Raw genomic sequence first — 12,391 nt, 5'->3', positions numbered from 1 at the left:
ATTTTTTTTAATATACATTATAGTTCCTTGTACTTATTTATTTCCTTTCTAGAACATCAATTACATACAACTGTTACTTTCAAACAATGAAATGCTTGCGAAGGCTACTTTTAAATAACATTGAGCACTGAATAAAACTATCTTATTGTAAAATTATGCAACATTACTTCTTTTCTTTTCCCATTAGATGCTGTTTTGTATTTCTTTCTGGCTTCAGTAAAATAATGTAACACTTCGGAGCAAACAGACAGAACAACAAACCAAAGCTGGAAGCAAGGATGGCAAATGACTCTACTGCAGTAGCATATTTTCCAGGGGAGCTGATATAGGCAGGAATGAAGGCTAGCCACACGGCACAGAAGATCAGCATGCTAAATGTGATGAACTTGGCCTCGTTAAAGTTGCCTGGCAACTTGCGGGCCAGAAAAGCTAATACGAAGCACAAACAAGCCTGAAAACCAATATATCCCAATACACACCAGAATGCGAGGTTGGAACCCACACTACATTCCAATATAATTTTTGAGCGTTCGTATTGTGTATTTCGGGATGGAAACGGGTGAGCTCCAATGAGCCAGGCAGCACAGATAACCACCTGAACCAGAGTGCAGCTGAAGATAATGGCCCTCTGCTGCTTGGGCCCCAGCCACTTCATGACGTTGTCCCCTGGCCTGGTGGCAGTGAAAGCAGCCAGCACCACCAGAGTCTTCCCCAGGATGCACGAAATGCATAGTGAAAATGTAATGCTAAAGACAGTGTGGCGCAGCATGCAGGACCAAGATGTTGGCTCTCCAATGAACAACAGGGAGCAGAGGAAACAGAGCATCAGCGCGAACAGGATGAAGAAGCTGAGTTCAGAATTGTTCACACGGACAATGGCTGTGTTTCTGTGATGGAAGAAAACTCCACAGACAACCACGGTGATGCAGGCACCCACCACAGAAATCACTGTAAGAGCTATACCTAGAGAATCATAGGCCAAGAACTCTACCTCCTTGGGGATGCAGGCCGTTCTGTCTTTGTTTGACCAGAAGTCATCAGGACAAAATGTGCATTCTACTGAGTCTAAAGGAAAGATAGATCAAAACAGATTCACTCACTTGAAATAAAAAAGAATTCAAAATATTGCACAATGATACATAGATTTCAATTATGCTTTTAATTGCTTGGTTTTAAGTTTACTTGTCTGATTGCTAATTTTGCCACTGTCACATGGTACACAGTCAAAGCAGCAGACAGGCTCCCCACGACGGACAGCCTTCCGGGACCCTGGAAGACAGTTGGCACTGCACACAGACATCGGCAGCTAGGGAGCAGAGAGAATATAATGCCTTTCAGCTCTGCAGGGTGAAATGTCTATACTGAAATTATTAACTAGTTACCGCTGATGGAAAGTGACTAAACAGAATATGAGGTCCATCATTCTCAGCTGCAGCATTCACACATTATCCATAATTTAAATACAATAATTTAGATTTCTACTTTTCTTCTTTTCTTTTAATTATTTTGCTTCTCTAGATAGTGTCTCTTTTTAGTTATTATGTCTCTTTATAGGATGGAGTAGTAGCTCATTGTCACTATCACCATCACTATACTGATCAGATTCTGATGAATCAGGTAGAGTGAGCTTTTCATGACTTAGTTGTTCCATGCCAGGATGTGCAGAACCATAATCAGAGAAATCCTCTTCCTGCTCTAGACAAAGAGATCTGTTATGAAAATGTATCAGTGATCAGTGATAAATATTACTGTTAGTTTCTTCCTACAATCCTATTATTTTATAATCTGTAAAATAATATGCTGATAGAGTCCAAATTTCAGGAGGTTTATAGCTTCTTCACATTTATCTTTGACTCGGCTGTTTAACATTTTGGCTGAGATCAGCACCATCTTTTTGTTACAATGGTTTGTGTGTTGTGCTTTCGTAACCAGTGGAAAAATGACAACAACGGGTCCATGTTAAGCAGATTAAATTAAAAGGTGCCACCAAATCAAAATTGAATGTCCTCATATGAGGACGCAGGGTCGCCAGAGATAAGGTAACAAGTTAAATACTGAACTTTTATTTCTACATTTCTACACTGTGTTATAAGTGATCTCAGCACTTCCACCATTCTTAATTAATCCATCAGCAAAAAAACAACTTCACGCCTGATTAGACTGATTAAACCTTTCTGTTTAACATCACTGTCACATCACAAAAAACACTCAAATAGCAAAACTTTGTGCCTTTATGTGTTTGTGTTAAAAAAGTAAATGTTTTACTTTCTTGCTGTTGGGATTCAAATGAATCATTACGAATGATCCCACTGAAATGACCAAACGTCTTATATTCTGTGGTGGGCTTTGAATTTCTAGCGTTGACAAATGCAAAAAAACTGATTTCAAATCCAGCTAGTGGCACCCACCTGACTTACCTCCACCTTAACCTACAGAACTTCAACAGTTGGCATCTGATGAAGGTAAAAACACAGTGTGAGCAGCTTGCCTCACTCTGATGCCCTGCCCACATTATCCTGTCTTCCTGGATCACCAGCTCCTCTCCGGCAGGCTTGGTTCCATCAAACAACCCCACGTTGACAAACTCAATGTTGCCGGCTGTGCCTCTCTGCCAGTTTATGATGTCATAATAGGGTACGGAGTCACCTTTCAGGTCGAAGTTCACTTCCTCCCCAGCAATGTTAAAAGTCACTTCCTGGATGTAGTACTGGAGCTTGAAAATCAATATATCATATAAAAATGTCAGACAAAAGTTTTGTTTAATAATGTTACAGTAGGAATACCAGGCTATACCTGCCAGGGGTGTATGCTGTTGCTTTGAGCACATGAGTTGTTTTGGAAAGGGCCACTGCCTGGTTGACACAGAAGAAGGTTGTGGAGGGAATGAGCAATTGCATATACAGCCTTGTAGACATTATAGGCCACTCTAGGGCTAGATGTATTCATGTAGGCTGAATGCTGGTTCAACTGCAATTCATGTCCTGAGCAGGGAGGCAACTGGGACCCAAAGGATGGAAAAGCGCTGCAGCCATACAGAGCCTCCCACAGTTCCTGCACAAGAGGACTGTCAGGATATGTCTCAGGGTTAACTGTCCGTAGATAGTCACCGAGTCTGGAGATGTAACCTTTTTTAATACCAAACCCAATGGTGCCTCCCAAATAGGGGTAATACTCGCTCCCTGTGAAAACAGATGCTGTGATCCAGGCCTCACTAGCAACCCACTGGATTCCTGTGATGTTCTGAGTCATGTAGTCTCTCAAGAATGGAGTCATCTCCCCCTCAGCTGAAAAAAACACCACCACTTTTGCTGTAGAGCTACGCATAACCTTTATTTAAAAAGGAGACCAGAAAGCAAAAGGAAACTAGGTTCAAACAAAGGGACACTGGGTAAGAGTAAAAACTGTAAAAAGACACAAGAGAATACACAAAAGCGATGATTTGAACATTTATAAATATCTTTTCCCCCATGTATCCAGCCAAATTATGACATATAACAAAAGTTAGTTGAAAACAACATGATGCAGACCATCATTTTCACCAGTACTGTCAAAATGTTAGGACAACATAACCGATTATAGACACAGAGGTTTTCACTGTCCTGGTATATAATCAGCTATACAAAGATGGCTAAAATGAATTAAAAACTCTGTAATGCTATACATAATGTCATTAAGTATGTCTTTGAATCTACCTGCATGATCTCCAGTGCCTTTTGCCGATTGTAGAGCAGAGGAATCATTTGTTGGTATGCTACACACACTTTGGTACCCTTCAATTCTCTCAGTAAACCTTGCACAGCGAAGCGGCCGTATTCATGGTCCCCTCGCACCAGCCCTACCCAAGTCCAGTTAAATCTTACCAGCAGCTGGGCAATGGCCTTCACCTGGGTTCAACAGAAATGACTTGGTGTCATATATAGACGTCAATGCTACATGGCGAGAAGGTTATGACTTTTGGTCTGAGGTCAATCTTGACCTTACCTGATAGTCATCATTAGGGATTACTCTGAAGAAGGTAGGATATTTTATTCTGTCTGTGAAACATGCACAGGAAGAAAAGTAGCTGATCTGTGTAAAGAAGGGGGAAATGAACAGCATGCCAATTTTCAATTCAGTATTTATAAAGCGCCAAGCTTGACATTACATATTAAGGTTAAGACCCCATTATGTAAAGCACAAGGCAGAGAGGAAAAACTCCAACAAAAGGAGGATTACATAGAAAAAATAGTCGCCAATACCATTGGGATTCGAAATGGCTGTAGGATTCTTGACACCACGATAGACTGAGCAGATCCCGATTCCCCAATCACAGCGAGGAGCGGAGAAGCATTGCTGCACGTGGGAGCATCATCCTCACTCACCCCGTTCAGCACAGCCAGAGCAGCTCTCTGGCCAGTCAGTGGGTATGCACATGAATCAAAGATTTTGTAACCAAGGGTGTAATTGGGCAATAGCTCTGAATTTTGGTTAATCTCCTCTACTGCCAGCCTCATAGTCAGAGCCCAACGAAAAGCCCTGGGGTCAAATCTGCCTCACAGCAGACACAGTGACACAACACACACAGAGTGTAGAGGAAAAATCAATTCAGAGTATGATATTATATTATAATATCAAGTCAGTCTGAAAAATCATATCAAATCCCAATCTGATTTTTTGAAAGATCAATGTAAAGTGGGAAGAGGTACATTGATCAGTGTAAGTGCAAATTTCATTTAGTTTGGTCAAAACTAAATCTGGTGTGCAGGTCAGGCCAGGACATTACTGTATACAATACACATACAATAATAAACTACTGCATTTCATCATAACTGTCTTCTGCAGAATAGTACATTTAAACATGTACTACATCCATTTTCTACAAGAATTGTTTTAATTTAACTAGAAACAGCATATTATAGAAACTCATGATGATTTCCTCTTAACATCTATTGGACTCACCCATTGCACTTCACTGGTGGTGGTCTGTAGGTACTGTTGAGATCTGGCATCTCCTGGTTATAATGAAGTGGAAAGATCCCTCCAATAACATAGTCACCCTTGGCCACAAAGCCTGGTTGAAAGCTGTTTTGAAGAGTGCACACTTTGGCTGCAGATGGAGCCGGAGAGGGGACGCTAGAAATTGGGGCATATGTTAAAGTTAGGGAGCAAACACAGTAGAGCAAGGAACGTGAGGAAAGTAGATTCATAATGTTACATGGAGAAGGTGGGAGAGAGAAAAGATTTGGGCACATTATATAGAGTATGTAACCTTTGTTGGATCTTATTAACGACTCCATGTGTCTGGATTGGACATCAGCTGTCTCTCAGGGTTAATGCAAACAAGTGATGTAATATTACCTGGAGGTAGAATATGAAAAAAAACGTCTTTAAATTAAAAACAGTCTGGATACCTCCTTATTTCTGGTTCAATGAAGGGTATAATGTGACTATTAATTTCATTGATATATGCAAATCAATAACGACAATCCATATGGCATTTGTCACCTTTTTTGACATTCACATTAAAATTATCATAAGAAGTTAAATATTGAAACATAGATAAATAAAAGTTTCTCTACTCCACACAGCTAAACTGTACCCAATATGTCTGACAAGTGTGTATGTATGTAGGAAATCTGAAACGGATAATTCAACATGCGTACCCACTTTACACTGCTATTTTTTGTCTTAATTTGTTACAAAAACACTGTACTGTTATCTTTTTAATTTTTAACATCACATCGACCCCATGTCCATCATAGTTCAGATCAACTACAAGCACTGCAAGCAACATATTGAACGCTTCCTAATTCTGAGAGACCACAAACCAGTCTTTGGCTTACTTTAAATGTATAATTTTATGTACATAATAATCTGTTTAGTTTCTTTTTACAGACATGTTTACAATAACTGTGTGTTGAACTGTAACTTTGCCAAAATGGAGGAAGCTACAAAGTAGTACTCCAAATGAAAGGAGTCAGTATGAACAAGGTAGGTAGTTGTAATACTGGTTGTTATAGTTTGTTTTTTTCTAATTACTAGTATATGCAAAAAGTTTTTATTGCATTGAGCAAATTTATGAAAGTGCTTGAATGTGTGAATACACTGATATACTGTAGCGCACACTGTGAAGATACTCCAGCCACATTTAGACCACTGGATATTCACCCAACCCAAGAAACAATAAGGTGCTAGCTATGATGATGTCATAACTACAGTATCTAGGCGGGCCTCTCAGATTTATGTGTGCTAAACAGAGTATATAACATCAGCCTCACTCTCAGATATCAGTATTTTATTTGTATGTGATGAGAAAGAACAGCTGCTCAGTCACTGAAACATTTTGCTTCACAGAGCTGCAGCTTTCCTTCAAACCTGGGCCAGCCATGGTATGGATTCTAATGTTTCTTTCTTTCTTTAGGTGTACTTATGGCTCATCTGCTGCTATGGATAGCTGTGTATTCATGGGGGAAGAGGAGATAAACAGTCTGTATGAAGATGGAGATATAGTTATAGGGGGATTATTCCCTTTGCACTACAGCCCAGTATCCTTTCTCCCAGCGTACAAGACAAAACCACCCCCTACTATGTATAAATAGTAAGTGATTATTTAGATGTAATACACATAGATTTCACTTTATTGAATTTGTGTCCAGGGTCTTGTACATGTTTGTGCTGTGTGATGAACTGCTTCTCACCTATGTACAGTTTCAGCTCTCGTGCCTTGCGCTGGATGCAGACAATGACTTTTGCAATCAAAGAGATCAACCAGCGCAGCGACCTACTGCCACAGCTCAAGCTGGGTTTCCACATCCGTGACAGTTGCGATGACATACCTGTGTCTCTGAGAGCATTGTTGCTGTTAGTGAACGGCCTGCCAGACAAAGGGGTAGAAAGAAATAATAATGGCTCAAACTTAGGCTGCGCTGCTGTACAAAGGACTGTGTCTCCAGTTGTCATAGGAGATGCTGGTTCTGGGGTGGCTGTAGCTCTGTTAAGAAGTCTGGGTTCTTTCCATGTCCCCCTGGTGAGACTGCCTGGCTCAGCACTTTTGCTAGGTCAATGCTAATAATATGTTTTTTTTACCATTTTAATTCTTCAGAGGTGTTAAAAATTTTAAAATCATGAAGTGTAGAGCAACATGGTTTTCACAAGACAGAGATTATTATATTATTCTGTTGATTGGACTTTTTCCAAGTTTCTAGACAGGCTAAACCCTTATTTCAAGTATTGTATAGGGTTTCTGCACCACTGGACATAAGGTTTTATTGTTTGGTGGAATTTGATATGTGTTCAAAGCTTTTTCAGTAAGCTGAAGTGTGCAGACAGTTAACTATTGTTTGCTGTAATGACAGGTGAGCTATTTCGCATCCTGCACCTGTCTGAGTGACCAAAAGGAGTTTCCCACCTTCATGCGAACAATGCCTAGTGATGCTTTCCAGGTCAGAGCCCTGGCCCGGCTGGTTAGCCATTTTGGCTGGACCTGGGTGGGAGTCATTGGTGCTGAATCAGATTATGCTCGCTTTGCAATCCAGCTCTTCCTTCAGGAGTCAGTGCAGTACGGTGTGTGTGCAGCCTACGCGCATTTCTACCCTGCTGGACTGAATCAGCAGGCTCTAGATGAGCTTCTTGATGTTATTCAGGTACTTCATCGTCACTACAAATTTTCGTTTTATGTATCATATATTTATATATTTTATACTTGTAACCACAAACATCAACATTGCATGAAATATCCTACAATAGTCCCTGATAATATTTTTTAATCTCAGGACTACTTTACTGTGCTGCTTTAACTAAACATGTTCTGACAATGTTTTTCTTCTCAGCTAAATTTGAAGCATTTTAAAGTGATATACAGGGCTGCATTGTCATTTAACCCCTGTACATGTGGCTTATTCATATACTACATATGTTCAACATAACATGCTAGCTCTAAAAGAAATTAATTACATCTAAATTTTCATTGTTCAGATGGCGTTCTCAAAGGTCATCATTAACTTTTCCAGTGAGTCAGAGATGCAGGCCATTCTGACAGAGATCAGACGTCGGAATATCAGTGGCCTGCAGTGGATTGCCAGTGAGGCCTGGGCCACAGCCACAGCACTCTGGGAAGAATTTGGAGACCTTTTGACAGGAACATTAGGTTTTGCTATCCGGAGAGCTGAAGAGATTCCAGGTCTGAGTCAGCATCTCATCAGTCTCAGACCATCCTACATTCATCAAACTGCTTTCCTGGCTGAATTTTGGGAAGAAACATTTAACTGTCGACTAAATTTATCAGTGAACAACCACTCTCATGGAATCAACAACTACTTCGACAGACTGCCATGTAAGGGCACAGAGAATTTAAATGATGTTTACTCAGCCTATTCCGATGTGACACAGTTAAGGGTGTCATATAATGTCTACAAGGCTGTGTATCTGGTGGCCCATGCCTTGCATGATATGGCTAACTGCCAAGTGGGAAAGGGGCCTTTCCTTAATGGTACTTGTGCAGACCCAAAGAATTTTAAACCCTGGCAGGTGAGTCCAATCCTAAGTTAAATATTAAAATTAAGGTTTTTTAACAAATTGAGAAGAATGCACCACAGTTTGTGTTTACCTAACCTACTGTCTTCTCTCCCTCAGCTACTCCACTACATGAAACATACTAACTTTTCTGCACTAGGGGAGAAAGTCAACTTTTATCAAAATGGTGATCCCATTGCTTATTATGATCTAGTGAACTGGCAGAGGAGGCCCGATGGCTCACTAGATTTGGTTAAAGTAGGTTTCTATGATGCTTCGTTGCCTGCCGAACGCAGCCTTGTCATAAATGACTCAACAATTCAGTGGCCTGTTGGAAATCAGGTGTGTTCTCTGCCAACGAGCTTGAGACCATGTTCACCTCTTCGACTATTGTATGTACTGTTGATCAACACATCTGCCAATTTGTTCTTATTAGTGTGTAATATTTTTTATAGTTAAAACAGGATAAAAACCTACATGTTATATATGGCCTACTCCCATTCTAAATGTTGCAAACTCTATTAATAAACAGAATACCGTTTCTAATTTACTCCGACACATTTACCATGTTGATAGGTAAATGTATGAAGAGGAAATACAGTAATTGAAGTGATTACAGAGCGAAAAGTTTATTTTACCAATATAATTTAACACACATTGTAGTTCAGCTCTTCTTTCACTAGAGTTTCTACAACTATTTATCTGATTACTGTTTAAAAAGCACTGAATTCGTTTTTTAGATACATTTTATAACATTGTTATTGTATGGTCTGTAAGTATGTTGTTAAATCTAAAAAGTGTATGCACATTTCCCCGCTGACTAGCATGTAGCAAAAGAGGTCATTCTTTGTGTAATGATTGTTGTAATCCTGTTAGGTTTTAGTTATAAAAGCCATTCTCCCCCCACTGTTAAAGCCATTTTGGATTCAGTTTGAAAAAAATATTTTCAGCTTTTAAGGAAGTGACAGAGACAGGTATAATAGAAAGAGAACTTTATAATCATATTGATTAAAATCAGTGTCTTTCTGAGTGGCTGAAACTTTGCCTCTCAGGCTTCCCGGTCTGTATGCAGCGACAATTGTCCTCCAGGTTCCCGCGTTGCCAGAAGAAAGGGGGAACCCATCTGCTGTTTTGACTGTGTCCCCTGTGCTGAGGGAGAAGTTAGTAATAAAACTGGTGCGCTGTGACCACTTCTTTGGTTTTGTGAAATTATGAATTGTCCTGTTTTTATGTAATCGTGTCTTCTATGAATTCAAGAATTGCTTTTCTCCCTCCATCTCCAGATTCTTTAGAGTGCTTGCGCTGCTCACAGGACACATGGCCCAATAAAGCCAGAGATCTCTGCCTTCCAAAGACAATTGAGTACCTGTCTTACCATGAGTTAGTAGGTACTGTGCTGTGTGTTATATCAGTCGTTGGAGCTTGTATTTCCCTGTCAATGCTTGCCATATTCCTCATCTACAAAGACACGCCACTGGTTCGGGCCAACAACAGGGAATTGAGCTTCCTTCTTTTAGCGTTCCTTGCTGTCTGTTTCCTTGTTGGCCTGTTGTTTATTGGTGAGCCATCGGACTGGCTATGCCGTTTTAGATACCCAGCATTTGGAATCAGTTTTGCCCTCTGCATTTCATGCCTTCTGGCCAAGACAGCAGTGGTCCTAATGGCTTTTAGGTCCACGCTGCCAGGGAGCAGGGCCATGAAGTGGTTTGGCCCCAACCAGCAGAGAGCCAGTGTGTTTTTAGGAACAGCTATCCAGGTAAAAAAAAGTCTTTGTGTGTAGAAAGTGTATACATTCATTGAACTGTATTGATTAAAAATCTTGCTGACCCCCTTCCCGCTCCATCTTCAGGTAATAATCTGTCTCATCTGGCTGCTCACCAATCCACCTCATGCCAAAAACAATACAAATTACCACAGTGCTACCATCATCATTGAGTGTGTTACTGGATCGGAAGTGGGCTTCTGGTGTGTTCTTGGATACATTGGCATCCTGGCTTGCATGTGCCTCTTAATGGCTTTTTTGGCACGGAAACTGCCAGATAATTTTAATGAGGCAAAGTTCATCACTTTCAGCATGCTGATATTCTTTGCAGTGTGGATTACATTCATTCCAGTGTATGTCAGCACACCAGGAAAATACACAGTGGCTGTCCATATTTTTGCCATTTTAGCTTCAAGTTTTGGACTCCTTTTTTGCATTTTTGCTCCTAAATGCTATATCATAATTTTGAAACCTGGACAGAACAACAAGAAAAACATCATGCAAAGATAAACGTTACACTATTCTGTATTTTGTGAGTTGATGTGTAATCAACGTGTAAGAATTCAATGATATTTATATGCATTAGAACTTAAAAATTCAGGCTGGGAATACAACAGAGAAAAGCTAAGAAGAAGAAGGTTGCACCAATGCATTTTTTCGAATTAAAACTAAGTTTTTGCAATTATGCAATTATGTGAGCATATCTTAATAGTTATCTATTCAATTCAATTCAATTTTATTTGTAGAGCGCTTTTTACAATTGACATTGTCACAAAGCAGCTTTACACAACCAAAGAACAGTACATGAACAGTGTATGTGTATGAGTCATAATAATGTGATTGTCCCTGATGAGCAAGCCGAGGGCGACAGTGGCAAGGAAAAACTCCCTGAGAAGGCAATGCTATAATAATCTGCAGGCTATAATAATACAAATATATATATATATATATATATATATATACACACACACACACAGTATATAGCATAATTTGTTAGAATTTCAGTGGTACAGTATGAACCATTTGAACAATTGTAAATTGGAGCTAAACACAAAGCAGATCATAAATTCATAAATAAATTAACATATGAATAAATACACAAATATATTAAGAGATCATAGATTTTTCGCATGTCACCTCCTTACTACCTCCGCCAAAATAATCCCATTCCACCTGAGACAACTGTCACTTGTGCCAATTTGCATGCACAAATACACACACGCACACACAAACACACACAAACACACACACAAACATGACTGTCGGGGCTTTGGCATTGTCCAATTAATGTTTATTCTGGCAAGAACCTGACTTTTAAACACAGTCAACATATTTTCAATAATGTTGAATTTAGCAATTTGGGAAGGCCTTTTCAAAAGCTTGCTTTATCAATTCTACAGCCAGTTTTATTGTGTGTCTGGAATCATTGTCCTGTTGGAACATTCAGGTTATGCTGAAGAATTCTGAGGTAATCCTAGATTTTCATTGTTCCATCAACTTTGTGTGCAATGCACCAGTTCTACTGGCAGCAAAACGGCCTCACATCATGATGCTGCCACCACCATGCTTAACAGGAAGTACAGTGTGCTTTGGGGTTGAATACCTTACCTTTACTTCTCCAAACATACCTCTGTTAATTGTGGCTAAACCAGAAAATCTTTGTCTCATCAAACCACAAAACCCTTCTCCAGATGGAAAGTACTGGGGCCCAGCCGAAGACCTAAAGAACACAATTTTAAGCTTCATCAATCTTGAACGGTGATCAGCTAATCAAACAATAATCTCACAGTCACACAAACAAACACACACAAAAAGAAAGAAAAAGGTTTGTTTGGGTAAGAGTGAGATAATAATGGAAAATATAAAAGCTATTTGAGAGTTGATTTAAAAAAAACAAACAAATATATTCCTTATTTAAAAACTTACAACAATGTGTAGAAATGCTGTCAATTGACATTCTTAAAAAGAAAAGAAATTGGAATCAGCAGGTAAGGTTATTTAAAAAAAATCTGAAATTGAAAATGACCAGGAAAATTGCAATCCAGAGTACTTTTTTGTCTATGTAGTCAGGTACCAACTTTTGTCCAGCTTGAGTTTCTAAACTTTTTAGGGACCCATAAAGAGTGGGTCAAAAAAGTT

General features: G+C 39.5%; 2 protein-coding genes across 2 annotated transcripts; one reads left to right on the top strand and one right to left on the bottom strand.

The window, feature by feature from the left end:
- Positions 1 to 163: 163 nt before the first annotated feature.
- On the bottom strand, positions 164 to 6,367 carry LOC113172213 (extracellular calcium-sensing receptor-like). The gene is made up of 10 exons (XM_026375083.1): positions 6,355 to 6,367; positions 4,939 to 5,086; positions 4,239 to 4,527; positions 3,982 to 4,068; positions 3,693 to 3,884; positions 3,058 to 3,327; positions 2,794 to 2,997; positions 2,507 to 2,713; positions 1,183 to 1,306; positions 164 to 1,059 (listed from the first exon to the last, which is right to left on the bottom strand). Exons 1-10 carry the CDS (start codon positions 6,365 to 6,367, stop codon positions 164 to 166), a joined length of 2,430 nt encoding a protein of 809 aa, XP_026230868.1.
- Positions 6,368 to 6,446: 79 nt separating this feature from the next.
- On the top strand, positions 6,447 to 10,762 carry LOC113166436 (extracellular calcium-sensing receptor-like). Its single transcript, XM_026366568.1, has 8 exons — positions 6,447 to 6,577; positions 6,688 to 7,006; positions 7,335 to 7,622; positions 7,954 to 8,505; positions 8,611 to 8,832; positions 9,543 to 9,666; positions 9,774 to 10,246; positions 10,340 to 10,762. Exons 1-8 carry the CDS (start codon positions 6,567 to 6,569, stop codon positions 10,760 to 10,762), a joined length of 2,412 nt encoding a protein of 803 aa, XP_026222353.1. The 5' UTR covers positions 6,447 to 6,566.
- The last annotated feature ends 1,629 nt before the right edge of the window (positions 10,763 to 12,391 follow it).

This window comes from Anabas testudineus, chromosome 13, assembly GCF_900324465.2.
Source record: "Anabas testudineus chromosome 13, fAnaTes1.2, whole genome shotgun sequence".
Classification (NCBI taxonomy): domain Eukaryota; kingdom Metazoa; phylum Chordata; class Actinopteri; order Anabantiformes; family Anabantidae; genus Anabas; species Anabas testudineus.
The sequence above is the reverse complement of the archived record's forward strand: the minus strand, read 5'-3'. Positions and strand labels throughout refer to the sequence as shown.

Excerpts from the sequence above, each read along its gene's own strand:
- LOC113172213 (XM_026375083.1), bottom strand. Across the intron at positions 4,528-4,938 it reads CCACCAGTGAAGTGCAATGG|ATTTGACCCCAGGGCTTTTC; the intron begins GTGAGTCCAATA and ends GCTGTGAGGCAG. Across the intron at positions 2,998-3,057 it reads CATATCCTGACAGTCCTCTT|TTGCCTCCCTGCTCAGGACA; the intron begins GTGCAGGAACTG and ends TTTGGGTCCCAG.
- LOC113166436 (XM_026366568.1), top strand. Across the intron at positions 8,506-8,610 it reads AGAATTTTAAACCCTGGCAG|CTACTCCACTACATGAAACA; the intron begins GTGAGTCCAATC and ends TCTCTCCCTCAG. Across the intron at positions 10,247-10,339 it reads TTTTAGGAACAGCTATCCAG|GTAATAATCTGTCTCATCTG; the intron begins GTAAAAAAAAGT and ends CTCCATCTTCAG.